We start from the raw sequence: 19,590 nt of genomic DNA on the forward strand, positions 1-19,590 counted from the left end.
ATACTACTAAAAATACTTTATTAACACAATTTAATGAAAACATTTATTTTTCTCTAGAAAACAAATGTGATCTATCGTAAGTAAATAAGAACTAAAAATGGTCCAAAAAGAATTTTTTTAACTCACAAAAAATGCCAAAATAAGGACTTATCAAACGTTAATTTCAACATTCTTGTAGTGATAGTACGATAGATGTTTACATAAACCCAATAGAAAAAAATAAGCATAGTTTTTATTTTCTTCAATTATAACTTTATGAAAAGTTCATTGTTTTTTTTTTTAAATGTTGATTCACCAAATTAACTTTCGATAATTTGGAATCATTGAATCACTTGTTATATTCATACCATAATCAAAATAGAAGGATATACGTAACTCTAGAGCAAGATACATCTCGTAGCCATTGCTCTACTTTACTATATTTATGGATTGAGGCATATTTTGAGACCTAAATTTGAGATGATGAAAAAAGCACCAATATTAGTAATTTTTGGCATTTGAGTTTGTCCAGAAGTGTTAGCTAAGTTTCTTGTGTGTGTTTCATTTCAAAACGCCGTAAGAAAAAACAAAACAAAATAAGTTATCGATGCAATAACATTTCAATATTTGACAAAGACATAGAAGAAGAGAAAATTGGCAATGTCAACTTTGAGCATACCTCCAGTGCTACCATCAGCTCGAGAAGATGCTGTCAAGCTGCATAAAGCTTTCAAAGGTTCTTAATTAATGAACACAAACTCACAAAAGAAACAATTTTTTTTTTTTAATTTTTATTGTTTCTTTCATTATGCCATGTTAAAGTAAAGCACTTTAATCATATGGAATATGGTGAAACAGTCCTGTTTTCATCTAATGTTTGTACAAAAAATGAATTTAGGTAAACTAGAGATACAATACCAAAAATCACCATTTTTATTGTTTTAAATTTGCAGGTCTTGGTTGTGACACGTCTAAAGTTATCAACATCTTGGCTCATAGAAATGAAGAACAACGCAGTCTCATTCAACAAGAATATGAAACCACCTTCTCTGAACTACTTTCCAAACGTTTATCAAAAGAACTTCATGGGCATCTCAAGGTACAATGTTACATTATTGTCTTGCCCATAATTCTGTTTAGGTATTTTTGTTTGTTTGATTCAGTAACAATGAAATAAGTGGGGTGTTAAGTTTTTTCATCTAATAACACGTTCAGTTCCTTTTGTGTTGTCCTTTTGCAAATTTGCTCACCTCTCTTTTAGGAGAATTTGATAACGTTTGATTCATCCATTAACCTTTATATTCAATATTTAATTACATGTAAACTTTACAATATAATAAAATTTCACGTAAGAATTTTCTTTGAATTATTACTGGTATTATTTTTCAATCAGTTTGAATTTATAAAATTTTTCAATACACATATATCGAGAATTCAAATGTGATTTTAAGTTTATAATATTGTGAAAAAGTTGAGTATCTTATAAAAAAAACTCAAACCTTGTTTAAAAATTTTGGATTAGTAGTGATATCAATCTATTATATGAATTAGACTTATATTTTATTAGTGTTGTATATCCGATTAATTTTCTTCTAGGAAAAAGCCATCAACATATTTTATGGTGTACAAATAGAATCAATTCTTACTTTACAAGCTAGGTTTATAATAATGAATTAGGCTGTAATTTAGCTTCTAATATTTACCACTCTCAAATGATAAGTGAGTGTCATTTTATTTTTTTGATCTTGATTCTAAATGGTTTCAGAAAGCAATGTCACTTTGGATGCATGATCCTGCAACTAGGGATGCTAAGATAGTGAGAAAAGCCTTAAGACCAGGAGTTGCTGATAATCAAGCTTTAACAGAAACTATATGTTCACGTACTCCATCACAAATTAGACGATTAAAAGAAGTTTATCAGTCAATTTATCATTCCCCTCTTGAGACAGATATTGAAATCCAACTCAGTGGTGATCATAAAAAGGTGTTTTATCTATCTCAAACTCCTCTTATCTTTTTGGAACACTTTTTTTTTTCTTGTTCTCTCTCTCTCTATATATATATATATATTCAAGGTTTAAACACTTATTAGAGTGAAATCACATTGTAATATTCTGAAGTTAATTTTTTCTGACTAGTAAGAATCTTACAAAATATTTGAGGACATAGTAGCTTAGGAATCTTGATAAAGAACCAGTGAAAACTTGTGTATAATCTTTGACATGTTAATGTTGATACTTGAATATAGTTGTTGCTTGCATATGTAACTACACCACGTTATGAAGGCCCAGAGTTGGACCCTGTAATTGTAGAAGAAGATGCAAAACTACTCTATAAAGCAGGGGAGAAAAGGTTGGGAACTGATGAGGACGTGTTCATAAAGATTTTTAGTGAGAAAAGTAGCACACATTTGGCTGCAGTTAACTCTGCTTACATAACTTCACATGGACACTCACTAGAAAAGGTAAAAATATATGTTTATGCCTCCAAACAAGTAGTCACCTATTTTCTTTCACACTTTTATGAAATAATTTGAAATTGTTGAAGTAAGCACTTAAAAATTAGGAATTGAACTTTTTTATCATGACTTGATCCACTTGGTGATAAACATAAATAAACCAGTTACTCAAATCACTTGAAAGATAAAAAAAGTATTTTTTTTTCTCATTTGAAAAGTTAGAGAGACTAAACACAGGAAAAAAATATTAGAGAAATTTGATCAAACATATATAGGAAAATCTTGAACATGTTTTCACCATATTTTTTGTTGTTGATTGTGAACATTCAACTCATCATGTTTTTCATGTAGGCAATAAAGAAAGAAACATCTGGCGCTTTTCGATATGACCTCTTGACCATATTGCGTTGTGCTACTGATTCTGCTTTTTACTTTGCCAAGGTATTATTTGTTTTTCCCAGGTAGCACAAATTTTCAATTTGGTTTCTCATCTATCTTAATCAAGTTTTACCTTTTATTTGTAAACATTTTATGCATTTTTGTTTTTTGTTATTGCTTTTTTATGTTGGTAAATATTCGTTAGTAGCTACCCACGAATTTTGATTGTTGGTAAATATCACAATTGGATCTTCTTTCTTGTCCTATTCCTCGTCTTCCTCTTTGTTTCTTTCTTGTTTCTTTTTCTTCGTCTTTATTTCTCTCTTGTTCCTTTTTCGTCCTCTTCGTCCTCCTCTCCTCCTCCTCCTCCTCCCTCTTCATTGTCATCGTCTGCTGTCACTTTCATGTGTAACTCCTCCTCCTTATCCTCTTCCTTCTCCTTACCCTCTTCCAACTTCATTCGTCACTGCGCCTCTTCCTCTTTGTTCTTTTCTTTCTCTTCCTCTTCCTCTTTGTTCGTCTCTTTCTCTTCCTCCTCCTCTTCCTCATTCTTCTCTTATTCTCTTCTTCTTCTCATTCATCCCCTCTTAATATACAAAAAAATCCCATCTGACTTGGTGGAAAATTTGTAGCTCATTTTACCAACGAATTTACTGATAGAATTGACTGTCAGATATATTACCAATGAAAACGTCTAGTCATAATATATATTTCAATTTACTAGCGGATTTTACTGATGTATTAGTTACCAACAGAATATCCATTCGATAATTTAAATTCTAAAATCTATCAGTAAGATATGTCGATATATTTAGATTTACTGACAAATTTAGTTTTGTCAGCAAAATCCATTGATAGATACAAAAATTCTTATAATGTGTTTGGCTTATCTTTCAATTAGTTGTTATAACCTAATTGATTAGTTTATAAACTTATTTTTGAAAATATTAGTGGTTTTTCTAATGAACCTAATATTTCACTGACATATTCAACTTATAGCTTTGGTAAAAATTTTACAATACTACTTTTTAATTATTTTGGAATCACAAACAATAATATTTAATTCCTTATTTATTCAATTTTTTCATACTACACAATTTAAGATATTTGTTTTAAATTTTAATAAGACATTCATATGTTCAAAATGATGAAGTGCAAAATTTACTAAACTAGTTAATTAAAACTATCCATATATGTGTTTTTATATAAAAACTAACATATTAATATAACTCTTTGTGTACTATTTTCGATTTATCAATTAATTTAACAACTAATTTCATCATGAACTTTCAATTTTAGACTAGTGCAAAAAAATGATTTAACTTCACCTAATAGGCTTTGGTTTCAAGAAAAAAACGAAGTTTTTCAAAATAGGGTGGCATTTTAAAAATTATTTGCATAACTATAGAATCGAAGCCTATACTTTTACCTTATGAGTATAGGCTTAGGTTCCTCAAAGAATCGAAACCTATATTTATGAGATCAAGTTATGGGCTTTAATTATCTTAGAACTGAAGTCTATAGTTGTGCAAATAATTTCAAAAATGTCACCGTGTTTTTGAAAGGCTTTATCTTGGGTGTTAAAGTATAAACTTCGGTTATAGGTTTAACCGAAACCTATACACTGACTGCATGAATATAGGCTTTAGTTATTTGAGAACCTAAACCTATACTCATGCAACCAGTTATATGCTTCGGTTTAACCTAGAACCGAAACCTATACCCATTTACATAGAATAAGTTTGTGAACTTTTACAACTCGCGAAAGGTCCTATTGCATAGTGTCGCAACATTCTTTTCCCTTGTTGCTACAATTTTGCATTTTCCTCCATTGTAGTCTTCATTGAGGTTCTTTTTGTCTTCAAATATATTAGTATTCATTAAGATATTCACTTGTTATAACTAAAGATTTTTAGATGTATTTAGATTGTGGATGATGTTGGGTTTCATAAAATGTATTGTCTTGTTTATGTTCTGGTCTAGTCTAGTATGTTAAAAATATGCAAGATAAAAAATGTGGCAATAACCAAAAACAAAAAAATTATGTTAAAAGAAATAGAGTATATGGCCTTGGTTGTTAAACCAATCGAAGTAGAAACTCACATATGGTCTCGGTTGTGACCTGAACCAAAGCCAAAAGTTAAGACATATGGCTTCGGTTATGCCTGAATTGAAGCCAAAAGCCAAGCGTATTTCAGAATTAATTGCTTAATTCTGGACTATATGATTTTGGTTCTCTACAAAACCAAGACAAAATGTAGAGTTTCTGTCTCGGTTGGGACCTAAGACAAAAACCTGTCCCTTTCTGCCTCACTCTAACATGTCTCGGTTCTATAACCGAAATAGAATTGCAAAAATAATTGCAGACAAAAGCCCATTTGCACTGGTGTTTCGTTCTTCTTTTTTCTTCCTTATCCTAACATTATTTTTCTTCTCGTTGGTGCCACTATTTTTTGGTGGTCATTGTCATCTTTTTTGTGTTGGAACATGCTTAAGTTGAAGAACCGAAGTATAATGATGGAAACACTGATGTCAAAGTTTTTCGCTACACTAGTATTAAAAGCTTACCTTTCAGTTATAAAATAGATTTTACAATATGTTGTGTTTTTTTACCTTTCAGTTATAAAATAGATTTTAAAATATGTTGTGTTTTTTTAGACATGATAACATGACGTGTTACTTGTGCTAAAATGTGATAAAAAAACGCATTTATGCCAATCCTAAAATATAAGTACATACTAATTATAATTAATCCTCTAAATTACTAATTATACCAATCCTAAAATATATGTACACAATTAAAATATGTGATATATGTATTTTACATTATGTTTACACAATTTTTTCTATATAGACTTTAAGAAGAAGAAAAAAAAGGAAAGAAAAAACTAAATTTTCTATCTCATATAAGGTAATTTGTAAAAACAATTAATCTAATTTTACAAAATTTTATTTTTAAACTTATTTACAAATTAACTTTAATTTTTAGAAAAACTTATTTCATTTTTTCTTTTTAATTTTATTTGGATACATGTTTCGAAATATTCCCCTAAACAATTGTCTATATTCTATACTCACCTTCCTCGTCCCTACTTGTTCATTAGTACACTACACGACTTAATAAGCCATACTACATCATCCTTTATGTATACATATTTTCTGAGATTACATTTTCCTAAGTTCTGAGTTATATTAATCTATGCCCACAAAATAATATTAATTAACCTATGTCTCTCTCTTTTTTTTTTTTTGGTAGATCTTGCGCAAGTCAATGAAGGGTGTGGGAACTCAAGATACTAGACTAATAAGGGTAGTTGTGACAAGAACTGAGGTAGACATGTACCATATAAAAATAGAATATTATAAGAAATATGGAAAACCTTTAACTCATGCAGTTCGTTCTGACACATCAGGCCATTACAAAGAATTTCTCTTGAATCTTATAGGTTCTGATTATTAGTACTATGCTGTTTTTCACATCAAATCAGATTAACCAGTTTAGGAAGTATTATGTGAGCAGAAATATTTACTTACTCATTGTAGAAGCTAAAAGTGGTGTTGGATTAAAGTCACTTGCTTTGTTCTAGTTTTAACATATCATAGTGCTTTTCCAGAAATGGTGATTGTATTCAGGCTACATTTTTGTTTTCTGTATATTATTTCAATCATAAAATTTTCCATTTCACTTCTGAGATAATGTGTTTCTTCTCTTAGTTGCTCTAAAAGTTCTGTATTAATGAAAAGTTTTATATATATATTATACTTGCACATCATTCACATTACTGCACCTTTACAATCTAGGAAACTTCGTAATAATTACAAATTATACTTAATTTATAATTCACGACTCCAAATAGCACTAAATTATTAGAAACATGTTTTAGAATTTAATCTAAGCTTTCTATATATTTTAAGGTGGTTCCTTATACCTACTCTTCAAAGTTTGATAAGTTTGATGTAAAAGTCTCATTCAATTTGTTCCTACATGATATTTTAATATATGTTCCTACATGATATTTTGTTTACGTAATGATTTTTTTTTTTTTTACTTAATACCATAATAATGAATAATAATAAATTGCCCATGATATCATTCCCAATATCAATATTTTCTAACACAATTCAGTTGTTAGATAATTCAATTCATGATCATATACTTTATTCAAGCATTTAATAATTCATTTTATACACATCAATATTATAAGTCCTTAGTTCAAAAATAACATTTTATAACGACGTTTATATCGATTATAATCCATCTCGGTAATAAATGAATTGATGTCATAATTATAAATATTATAAGACTTTTTATACGAGTCAGAGCTGGAATCAGTATAGAAAGCAAACACAGTGACATTTTGGTACAAAATAGAAGACTTTCTATATCAATCGAATGTAAAACCAACATAGAAATTTGTAGAAATTTGTGTAATGACAATTTTGTAAATCGATATAGAGAGTGGGAAGGCAACATTTTTGTAATAAACCAGACTACACAGAAGCCCTTTCACTTTCCAAGGCAGCACCACACACGTTCTCTCACTCTCCAACATCGCGCATCTGCACCTTGACCATGCGAACATAACGCCATTGCACTCTCATCAGAGTAGCCCCACACACCTGCAACAACGATGAAGCGAACCAGGTTAGCCACCACGTGCACGCTAGACATCGTGTGAACCACCACGCCCACTCGTTGTTGATGTAGATCCACAGATCGTGAGTCACTAGAAAATGTAGATTGAGCTCCACAACTTGCAACCACTGTCATCGTTCACGAACTCTACAACAATGGCATGGCATATCTAGATACCCACGCGAGATTGTATCAAAGTTGTAGGAGCTTTGTCCCTCACGCCAGATTGAAGTCAATTAAGGCAAAGGAGAACACAAGTGCTTCTTTGATCGAGAACTTGTTCAAGCCAATTAAAGCAAATGAGGATTTAGACATAGAGGAACGTACTACCTTATTTCCTGATACTCCGATTTCGTTTTCGCATCACTATTAAGATCAGAAATCTGGACTTAATGTCTTTTTTTTTTTTTTTTCTGAAATTCAAATGTTTGCTACGAAAAAATGTGTTAAAGGTGGTGGCTTTGGTTATGTGAAGCAGAGGTGCAGTAGGCGTGAAGATGGAAGGCGAACTTAGTGATAGAGGTGGGAACGCGACTAAGGAAAATGAAGAAAAGTACGAAAATATGTGAATTTATACCGGTTGTGGGCTCAACTGGTATAAAAAAAATAGCACTTTCTAGATCACTTGATTCTGTGTCGGTTCATGAACTAATATATAAAATATTTTTTAATTGATATAAATTACTCTCCCGGACCGGTGAGTTCATATATTTATGTACATCGAGTCACATAACAACATACATTATACTTCAACAACATCATGCAATTTAAAACATAGATATGTTGTTTAAGCGACCTATGTTTACCAATAGTGCAAGTCACCCTCATTTAACATATGAATCCACTCTTTGAGTGATACCTCTACGGAGTCATGACAGAGCAAAGAGTGGGCCACGACCTATCCAAACTTTTTTAACTTTTTTAAAGTTGTACGTATTTAAAAGTTTTAAAATTATCTATATTTTAAAATTTTTTAAATTATATGTATCACATTAAATTAGATAGTTGTACACCAAAAATTAATGAAAATTAAATTAGATATTCTTTTATTTATAAAGTATAACTTTTAATGTTAATAAATAATACAATATAAAATTAAATATAATAAAGAAAAAAATTGTTAAGATAATTTTTATTTCTCTTCATATTATTTTATGAGTTTTTTCACATGTACTTATCTTTCATCCTTACTTAATTTCTTTTGTTATTGAAAAAAAAAGTTAAATAGAAATTCATTTATTATTAAAAAAATTTATATTTCCTGTCAATTTTGTTTTGAAAATTTTTTCGTAGAAAATACTAATATATTTTGTTGTGAAAAAAATTACAAGAAATTGCTAACATTTTTCTTTTTTTTGCAAAATGTGTTGTATAAAACACTTTTAGTCTTAAACTTGTTTTATAGATAGGTATATTGATAAAAAAAAAATAAAAGAATGAATTCATTTTTTAAAATTGATGAAAGAGAAGTGAAGATTGTAAGACCCGAGAAATTTATATAATTAAATAAATAATTATTTAATAAATGCAGGTCTTGGGAGCCTTTATGGCATTTAGTGTGGTTTGTTATAATCTGAAAAAGTACTAGCTCAAATGGTTGAAAGTATTTAGTTATATTGAAAGGACTTAGGTACAATTATTTTGTATGCTATTTTAATAAGTGTATTATTTTAATGTTATATTTGAATGCGTTTAGTGATAATGTAATCCTAAAATTATAGAAATTATATGAAACATGGATTGGTCATCGCATAATAACAATGAAGAGTTTGTGATGACTTTTTAATCAATATGTGCACATTAATAAAATGAGAAATGAATATTTTGCAAATAATATGGTTATTTACATTGAACAAAAAATTACAATGTTTTTTTTTTTTTTATCGACAATTGTTAGTTGTTAGTTTTTGTTAGCAGGGGAGTTTAACTCATAACCCCTCCCACCTTTCCCTTCTACACCCCACCAAACCAACTTTATTCAAACGAACCTACAATCTTCTCCCTCTTTCCTTCTTTCTAACCACTAAACTACTTTATCACTCTTATACTATAATTAATGTTATTGGTAAAAATCTCGATGCGTTCACCTGAACTAAGTACAGTAGTTTGCTTCTGTTTTAATAAGATGATATTGTTCTTATTTTCATTATTCTTGGGTGTATTTACTCATTTCTGAATAAGATTTTCATAATAGTGACTCACTAACAGGGTGTTACAGGTTTTGAGAATCATTCTTGTATGATTCTTGTATGTTCTTTTAGTATGCGTGTTTGTAATTGGCTTTGTATATAGTGGAAATTCTAGATGTAGCTCTGTGAAGAGTAATTGTAATATTTTCTCCCATCCCTTGATCTTTTATTTTGAAACCAACGTACTGAATTGGTTCTTGTTAGTTCTTGTTACTGCATTTTAATTAAGACTTAATAGTGTGTTTGTTGTTGGATATAAGTAATATATATGTTTTTGTTTTGATTTCTAATTTGATATATTATATAATTGGATTGATCTTTGATTTGAAACTTCTAAATAAAAAATGTCAAATTCTATAGTCAACATTGATTCATACAAATATTTCTCCAGAATTTCAAGATTTGTTTTAAACGAAAAAAGAGTTCAATTCGCCACCCTCTTGAACTTTATACTAATTTTCTTATCACTTTATACTAATATGTATTTTAATTAAATTTAATAGTAATTAAGTTTTCTTAGATATTATTTTTAATCTATTTTATAAAATTTAAATTTAAATATATTTTAAAAAAAATACAAATTAAATGTAATATATAAAGTAAATAGTCGGTTCTTAAAAGTTGCAGTATTAGTGCAACAACTTTAATGATTAGTTTTGTTTGAACTCTATTCTTGAAAATGATTAAGAGTGTCTTTTTTTTCTTTATTAATTGTCAAACGTGTTTATTAAATAGAAAAAATAACATTCATATATACAATTAATTTTAAAATAATCACTCGTTATTTTAAATATTATATATATATATATATATATATATATTAATTTGAGTTTGCACTCATTAGTGAATATAATAAATATTAAATTATTAATTGCATTAATTAGATGTACATAATTCAATGTCTATATATCAGTAATCTAATTATTGTGTATTATAAAATTATAATTTTTTTAATATTTTTAAAAATTAAATTTTATGTGTATATATAGATGGATAAAAAGATAGAGTTATCCCTACAAGAAAAAAAAAGAACAATTAACTGTATGATTTGTTATAACACCAGTTTATTAAAAATCCTTTAACTTTTTATTAAGATAGTTTTCCTAAACCGCCATATACCAATAAAAGAAAATGTATTCCTAACTAATAGTTTAGACAAAATCCTCCAATTTTTTGTATAAATGAAAAGCAATTTTTTTTTTCTAACATAAACTATCCCATTCATTAAAATCTTTGTTTGGCTAGGTTTATGTTGCAGTTTGCTTATTCTGCAGTCTTCTTTTATCAGAAAATCTCTTTAACGTGAGATCAGTTGTAAAACCCTCTTTTATTCTGCCCTAGTTTTTAAAGGGTTGTCCCTAATCTTATGGGCCTAAAGATTGACCCATAGGGTGTTCAAGACTCCTAAGACAATCAAATCCCTCTCACTTTTGTCATTCTTGCAGAAACAGTACTCTCACACTCTCTTTTACCCCACAAAGGCTCTGTTAGGGTTTAGCCCCAATCTTCGTCAACCTAGCTCTAAACTCAGCTCGTCTTCACTTCTTAGATTTGCCAGTCCCATTGATTTAAGAGTCGAAGCCCGATATTAGCTCCTTTCCAAGTAAGGAAAGCTAGGATTTTTTTATGCTTTTATAAATAATGTGCCTGTTTTGGTTCTGTTGGGTGCTCTTGATGATTTGATGTGCTATTGATGGTGTGAAAATAATTTGTGTATTGTTTATGGATGAAGTTTTGGCTTGGCATGCATGAGAGCAGGTGAGATCTACTATGCTCGCCTAAGCGAGCTATTTTTCGCCTAAATGAGAAGCTCTCGCCTAAGCGAGAATGACAGTAACTCGCCTCCCTTTGGTTTCGAGTGCTCGCCTGAGCGAAGGAATCTCGCTTGAGCGAGATGGGCTAGCTTGAGCGAGAACTCGAAGTGCTCTCTATTTTCAATCTCGCTTAAGTGAAAGCTTTTCGCTTGAGCGAGAGACCCCTGTCGCCTGAGCGAGAGACCCCTATCGCCTGAGTGAGAGCTCCTTAGCTTGAGCAAGATTGACGTCAAAGTTGTTTAAATACTTGTATGCTCCCATGATTGATTTGTTTACCCTTTTAAAGCATGAAAATATGATGCGAACGTTTTATGCAACAGGTTTGTGTTTTCTTTAGTTTTTGTTGTTTGAGATTTTGTGTTCTTACATGTTGAAACCATTGAAAAGCAGTCAGTTTAGCTTAAGCGAAAGATTTTAGCTTAAGCGAGATCAGTCTAGCTTAAGCAAGAATTTCTAGCTTAAGAGAGACCAGTCTAGCTTAAGCGAGACCAGTCTAGCTTAAGCGAGATCAGTCTAGCTTAAGCGAGAATTGCTGCAAAATTTTAATTCCTTACTTTAACTTGAACTTGTGGATTGATTCAATTACTTTTAAAAGCATGAATTGGGCGAATGGGTATGAGTAGAATGGTTTATGGTCTGTGATTGATAAGTTTAACATGACCTTAGCATGTGGGATGTATGAGATGGTTGGTAATTAAAGTGGCATGGTATTGGTATGAGATGAAATTTTATATTCATGGTTTGGGAAGGATGAGTTGGTATTGATTCTACATTCGAATATGAATGAGTATGGTTTATAAAGGTTGGTCTGAGATTATTTGCATGATAAATATTATTCGATTGTTTGAGCATGATTGGTCGAGGGTCAGTGCATAATTTCTTGAGATCTCTAGGTGGGATTTCAAGGTCGTGCTTCAGTGGTCGGGACGTAATTCCATGGTCCCTGTTAATGGGTGTCCATGGTGGTGCCCCATCTGTATAATTTGGTAAGGATTCAAGGTAAGGTTGCATCTTGACAATCTAAGGAGTCAGTTAGTCTCACTCAGAGCGGACTGACTCTTGTGGTGAGAGTAGTAGGAGGCCTGAAACTCACTAAGGGCTAACCTTGTGTGTGAGGGATTGATTCATTGTAACACTTGTAACACATAGCTCGGGGGTGAGCAGAGGTATCCATCACAAGTGCAAGCATCCGCTGAATCCGACCAGATTATATGTATCCGGATGAGTCGAGTCGAGTCTTAGTGTATTGATTAGAAGGTCATAACATGCTTGGATGATGTATGTATATTGGACTGTGAAAGTATATCTGATTGCATGATAAAACTAATTTTGGCTATAGCTTACCCTTCTGTTGTTTGTTGTATGTTCTGTGGTGTGGTCTTTTCTTTTGCAATGATCATCAACTTGTTGATGTGAGCAGAGGTGAGAACTCCTCGTAATCATCAGGGTGATGGAGGTTCCGCTGCATAGTCTGCTTGGACTGGATCTAGGTTTACTTAGACTTTCCTTTAGGGTTATGGCCCGTGTACCGTTGGTCTTTAGGCTTAAAATTCTAAATGTTGATGATTTATATTTTATACTTTGTTATGGCATCGTAATGTGCCCTTTTCTTATTCAGGTTTTCTCTTGAATAATCGTGAGGAGTAGTGTTTACACTCCAGGACTTTGTTTCTAATACTTTTCCGCGTGGCATTCCTTTAATTAGCATTATTAATTAATTGGGGTGTTACACTAATTGTCCCATTTTGGAGACACATCAAAATGTTGAAGGCATCAAAGATTATTGCATAGTAATGGAATGCATTCTAAATGGACTTAATGATATGTTGTCTAAAGCAGGTGGTTTCCTTAAGAATTCTTTTATCATATATATTCATATTTTATGACATAACAATTTCGGTGCACTCAATAGTTTTATATCATTTAAGAGTTAAAATCAACAATAATTTCAATACAAATTTATTCTTTAGCACTCCAAAATTTCTTTTAAGAAAACTGTAACCATATTGTTCCTGCAGAGAACAAATAAGATAGGTTAGGCACGAGCGTCACCTTACCATGTAGTCCGCTATCTCCTTAGTTGGCCTCTTCCCAATCGATACATGTCAGCTTGAACCCAGGAGGGGTTACCTGTAGAAGAGTCTCTGAAGCTCAAGTAAGTCAAAGCTCTCAGAGAGTCAAATCAGTGATTAATGAATGCGTACCTTTAAATGATGGGGTCCATGTGTATTTATAGAGCATTAATAATGTTTGACCATTTCATTGGCTGGGCCTTGACTTGGGCTCTAGTTTGGGCCATGAGTGGGCCTAGGCCTTAACCCAGGCCCTTGAGACCTATTGAACGCGGGGGCTTCGATTTTCGCTAAGTTTATTGGAGTAGTCAGCCTGGGATTTAACCTTACCAGATATGCTCGAGTAGTCGGTCTAGACCGACTACTTGCCTAGATGGCTTATGTTGGTGATATGAGATGCAGGTTGTCCTCTTAGATATTTAGCTTGGGTTAAAACCGGTACAAGTTAGGCTAACTCGGCCTAGCCTGGGTACTTGGCGGTCTCGATGTGCACATTGTTTACTTGGTCGAGTTCGGCTAAGTACGGTACACCAGCCCCCCAGCCTTGTCCGATATGGGTTGTCGGTCAAGGATGATATGTGTTGATAAGCTAGCAGAACCGGCTAGGTGTGATACACCAGTCCCCCAGCCTTTAAGTGTGGTGAACAGTGTTAAGGCTTAGAATTTGTAACCGTCAGAAGGTAGGTGAAAGGGTGTCAATTGGTCAAATCGAAAAAGTTTTGGCGTCGCCGTTTTGAAGTATCATATCTTTTGCAATGATGGTGTCGATTGGTTTGTGGTATGGTTTTGGCGGGAAGAGGTTCGTCGTTTGGGATTGTGGGCTATAAATATGTGTTTGCAAACAGATGAGGGGTTACTTGTTTCATTTGTGAATTCTGAATTTAGAGATCTTGTGTGCGTAAAACTGTCCGACATAGTCCTCAATTTCGACCGACATCTCTTCGTAAAAAACAAAATCAGGTATGTCCAGTAGTGATAGTGTGTCTTCGTCTAGTAGTAGTGAAAGTACTGAGTCAAATAGAAGTAAGGATAGGCGACTTGACGGAGAGGGTACGAGTTCTGGAGTTGTTACGAGCGGGATGCCGATGGAGGTTGTGAGGGAGGTTCGAGAGGATCCTCCTGAAGAGTTGGAGGAGAGCAACTGGCCGGCGAAAGGCGGCTATGGGTGGGTTTCTGCTGATGTCCGTGATCAGTCGTCTCTATTCAGGTGGTCTCGTATGTTGAACTCTTGGCTGAACTGCACGCCCGTCATTTCGAAGGGTACCAGTGGAGATATTGTTTCGCTGGAGAGGGTGAGTGCCGTCGACCGGGTATGCCACGGGAAGGAGGGGGCTACCGAAAAATTCTTCTACATGTATATGTGCCATTTCTCTCAGCTTCACGTGCGACTGCCCTTAGACGATTTCACTATGGGTGTGCTGCGGGCGTTGAATGTGGCACCTACCCAGCTACATCCTAATAGTTGGGCCTACTTGCAGGCCTTCCGCATTCTGTGCAAATCCTTATATTTGGAGCCTACTCCCTATGCTTTCTTATATTTTTATGACACCAGACCCCGGAGACCGGCTACTTGGCTCTCTTTAATCAGTCGCCCCAGCATCAGCAGACTGGATGCTTTCTCCCAGTCTTTCAAGCATTTCAAGGACGGGTACTTCAAAGTCGTTGTCAAGGAAGGGGGTAAATCTCATTTTTTGAATGTGGATGGGAGTACCAAGTTTCCCTTTAGCTGGACCAACAATCTTTCTCGATATAAAGACATGGGAGTGGAGGAGTTGTCGGCTAGTGATAGGGAGGTGGTGGGGATGTTGTTGAAGTTTGTGGATAAGTGGCCCACTAAGGGTCTAGTTAGGGTTTATAATTCGGTGCATCCGATAATAGATATTGAAGGTATCTGTTTATTACTTAAGCTGTGTTAATAATGCTAAGTTGTTTTGATCCGAGTCGTGATATGTTATTGCAGGACATATGGCGCAATCTGGCAAGAAGAATCTGGCGCTCTTTCAATCATTGAGGAAGGAAATGGCCGCCAAGGCTAAGGCGGCTGGGAAAGCTGATGTTCCCAACCTGCAGGAATCGATTGTGGAGGTGCACGTACATGGCGGGACGAAAAGGAAAGCTGAGCTTCCACCTCGACCCGGAAAAGGCAAAGATGTGAAGAAGATAAGGGCAGCTCTTCTTGGAACAGCTAGCGGGGCGGGGTCGGCTAGTGGGGAGAAAGTGCCTGAAGCCGGGTTGATCGAGTTGCCGGAGATATCCGTTAGGAAGGATATCTCGATCGACCTCCCGGATACTGTTGTTAACTCTATCGATAATATGGAGGTGGATCATATTGTGAGAACAATGGTAGAGTTATGGAGCAAGGCTCTAGTCCTGAGCCGGCGTGTAGGGTCTCTTTACAGAAGCGAAGTAAAGGAGGTGGGGGAGTTACAGGGTAAGGTGGATAAGTTGGAGGAGGAGAAGGCGGCTTTAGAAAAGGAGAAAGAGGGCTGGGAAGCGGAGAGGAAAAGACTGGTAACATGGAAGGTGCGCTGCTTGGATTCTGAGGATAAGTTAAACAAGCGTATCGGGGAGTTGGAGGAAGATTACGAGGACTTGAAGGATAAGTATGATGGGGCTGTTGGGGAACTGGATGATCTGAAGAATAGCGTCATCCAAGAGCATATTAATGGTTTTGAGAAGGGGTTGCGGCAGGCGGCCTTCTTCCATCCAGATGTGGATGTGTCGGATTCAAGATTCGACGTAGATAAGGATGTAGTTGATGGGAAGTTAGTGAGGGAGGATGGAGGGGATGCTGAAGAGGTGGAGGAGAAGGCGATAGAGGGGGAGAAGGATGCGGAAACTGCCGTTGAGGGTGATGATAATAAGGCGATGTAGGACCTTTATATTTTGTGATTTGAAACTGGAATTTTGTTTGTAATAATCCGTACACTATTTTACTTTGCTTTTAATATGATGAATGCTTTGTGTATGCTATGTTTTTTATTAGATGCCGATAACTTGTATGATAGTGTTGCGTTAGCGGTATGGTATAATTATGAGTGGGTGTTTTGATGTATGTGATGTTTGGCGAATTCGATTTTTTATTGAGGGTGTTCGACCCAGGCCGCTTACTTGGGGTAAGGGTAGGGAACTTAAACGAATGAACCGAGATTAAATGGTGTTCGACCCAGGCCGCTTACTTGGGGTAAGGGTGGGGAACTTAAACGAATGAACCGAGATTAAAGGGTGTTCGACCTAGGCCGCTTACTTGGGGTAAGGGTGGGGAACTTAAACGAATGAACCAAGATTAAAGGGTGTTCAACCTAGACCACTTACTTAGGGTAAGGGTGGGGAACTTAAACGAATGAACCAAGATTAAAGGGTGTTCGACCCAGGCCGCTTACTTGGGGTAAGGGTGGGGAACTTAAACGAATGAACCGAGATTAAAGGGTGTTCGACTCAGGCCGCTTACTTGGGGTAAGGGTGGGGAACTTAAACGAATGAACCAAGATTAAAGGCATAGAGTCATAAAGTAGGGAACCCTTCTTTTTATTTATTGAATAGGGGTGCCTCGTTAAAACCTCCTTGGCCAAAACCCTCCTTAGGGAAAAAAGATCAAGTGAGGAAAAAGAGTACACCCGCGGTTACAAGTATTGGTTCGACTATGATACATATTTAGCTGAAGTAGAACTTGAGGTGGGATACATTCCATGTGTTGGGAATCTCTTCCCCAGATAATTGTTCCAGGCGATAAGCCCCTCCTCCTGCGTCTTCTCGTATGCGGTACGGGCTGTCCCAATTGGCGGAGAACTTGCCATCCTTCTTTCTAGCACTGCTGGCCATTCTCCATACTAGGTCTCCGGCGACAAATGATCGTGGGTGTAGGTTTGCATTATATTTCCTGGCAGCTCGTTGTTTGGCGGCTAGATTGCGTATTTGGGCTTTTTCTCTGAGTTCGGGAAGGAGGTCGAGATGTAAGGCCATGTTTTGGTGGTTGTGAGTTGGGTCGTAATGTTCTCGGCGTAGGGATGGTTCGCCAATTTCTACCGGTATCATGGCGTCTGCGCCGTAGACTAGGCTGAATGGGGATTCGTTTGTTGATGATTGGGGGGTGCATCTGTAAGCCCATAGCACTTCTATTAACTCTTCAGGTCATCGGCCTTTGGCGGTATCTAACCTCTTGCGTAGCTCTATGAGAATAACTTTGTTTGCTGCTTCTGCTTGCCCATTGGTTTGTGGATGTTCTACAGAGCTTGTGATGTGTTTGATGCCTAGGCCGGTGTAGAATTTGGCTAACTCCTTGTCGATGAATTGTCGGCCATTGTCTGTTATGATGGTATGTGGTACACCATATCTGCATATAATCTCCTTCCACACGAACTGCTGGACTTGCTGGGCCGTGATGGTGGTCAGTGGCTTGGCTTCGATCCATTTGGTAAAATAATCAACGGCTACGATTAGGAATTTTACTTGCCCCTTGCCGGGTGAGAAGGGGCCGAGGATGTCCATTCCCCACTTAGCGAATGGCCAGGGGGACAGTATGTGGTGTAGTTGTTCTTGTTTCTGATGGATAAGGTTGTCGTGCTTCTGGCATGGCTTGCACTTCCTGACATGATCCTGGCAGTCCGCTTCTATAGTGGGCCAGAAGTATCCGGCTCTGAGAACTCTTGTGGCCATGGTGCGTGCGCCTGAATGATAATCACAAATTCCTTCATGTAATTCTTTGATGATATATTGGGCTTGCTCTGCCGTGACACACTTAAGTAGGAGTTGGCCGTACCCGCGTTTGTAGAGGTCATCGTCTACCATGGTGTACCTGGCGGCCTTAGCTAGCCAAGTTTTGTCTGCGTCGAGGGGGGGTTTGCCGGTTTTGAGGTATTGAATGTAAGGGGTGGTCCAGTTTTGGGTTTGGGTGGGGGTGATGTTGTTTGATGGGGTGTGGGTTAACATTTGGCAAGTGTGTGTGATGGAAGGTGTGGAGAGTGTTTGCTGTAGTAGGGATCGATTACAGTTTTTGAGTTTGGTACTGGCTAATTTGGAAAGGATGTCGGTCCTGACGTTGTCGATTCTCGGGATGTGTTCGACGCGGACTTGTTCAAAGGCGGATTGAATTTAATTAATCAGTGATAATGAGTGGTCTTGAGACGGGAAAAATTAGTAAAATAAAAAATCTACTATAACATTAATAGGCCAAGATCAAATTGTGAAGATCTAGCTATAACAAAAATATTATATATTTTTTCTTTCATTTCCTTGGTGAGAATAAAAACAAAAAGCTTCTAATACAACTACAAGTTTCACATGAAGCGTTATCTCTTCTCATAAGCATAGGATTCAAAGGCTATGACGTAGAAGAGACATTAAGAAAGAGAAATAGGGATGTGGAGCTTATCATTGATATACAAAGAAAAATATGAAAATGGAGAAGAAAAAAAAAAGGAAAGATATTAAAAAAAAAAAACAAAAGTTTTGTGGGTGAAGTTGATCTTTACCGTTTATTTTTGTCACCCACGAAATTTTATTTGTCTTAATATTTTTTTTTAATTGTCCATTCCTTCTTAATTTTATCTTTGTAAAAAGTCGATAATAATCACTACTTCTTGATTGTTGATTATTAGTGTCTTTTTTTCTTTACAATCTTTGAAATTCATGCTCATGGTAAATTATAAAACTTTATTTGAAACTTAAAGTTATATTAGAATTTTTTTTTTGTATTTACATCAAGGAAATAAAAAAGAAAACGAATTGAAATCATTATAGTCAAACGGTTACAATTTCACGCTGAATTGATAATGTTATAGTACATTGAGTACCTAGTTTTTTTTTTCATAAAACTTATAGATTTTAAATATGTATGATACCTTTTATGTATTAAATCACAATACGATTTATCATTTCAATTAACTTGGCCAAATTTTCTTTTCATAAAATAGAATTGCATTTTTTTATCGTTTTTGTTCTACTTTCCTTTTTTTCAGGTATGATGCAAGTATATATTGATGAATTTATGAAGAAATAAGCATAACTTTTTAGCCTGAATCCAAAATAAAAACAAAAATTGTACAATAAGATGGGACGATGTAAA

At 34.7% G+C, this 19,590-nt stretch overlaps 1 protein-coding gene across 1 annotated transcript; it reads left to right on the plus strand.

The window, feature by feature from the left end:
- Positions 1-639: 639 nt before the first annotated feature.
- Positions 640-6,366, plus strand: LOC114166903 (annexin D5-like). The gene is made up of 6 exons (XM_028051782.1): positions 640-715; positions 933-1,078; positions 1,745-1,963; positions 2,228-2,443; positions 2,789-2,878; positions 6,072-6,366. The coding sequence occupies exons 1-6, from the start codon at positions 640-642 to the stop codon at positions 6,273-6,275; spliced, it is 951 nt and encodes a 316-aa protein (XP_027907583.1). The 3' UTR covers positions 6,276-6,366.
- Positions 6,367-19,590: the final 13,224 nt, after the last annotated feature.

The sequence above is a fragment of the Vigna unguiculata genome, chromosome 2, assembly GCF_004118075.2.
Source record: "Vigna unguiculata cultivar IT97K-499-35 chromosome 2, ASM411807v1, whole genome shotgun sequence".
NCBI classification, from domain to species: domain Eukaryota; kingdom Viridiplantae; phylum Streptophyta; class Magnoliopsida; order Fabales; family Fabaceae; genus Vigna; species Vigna unguiculata.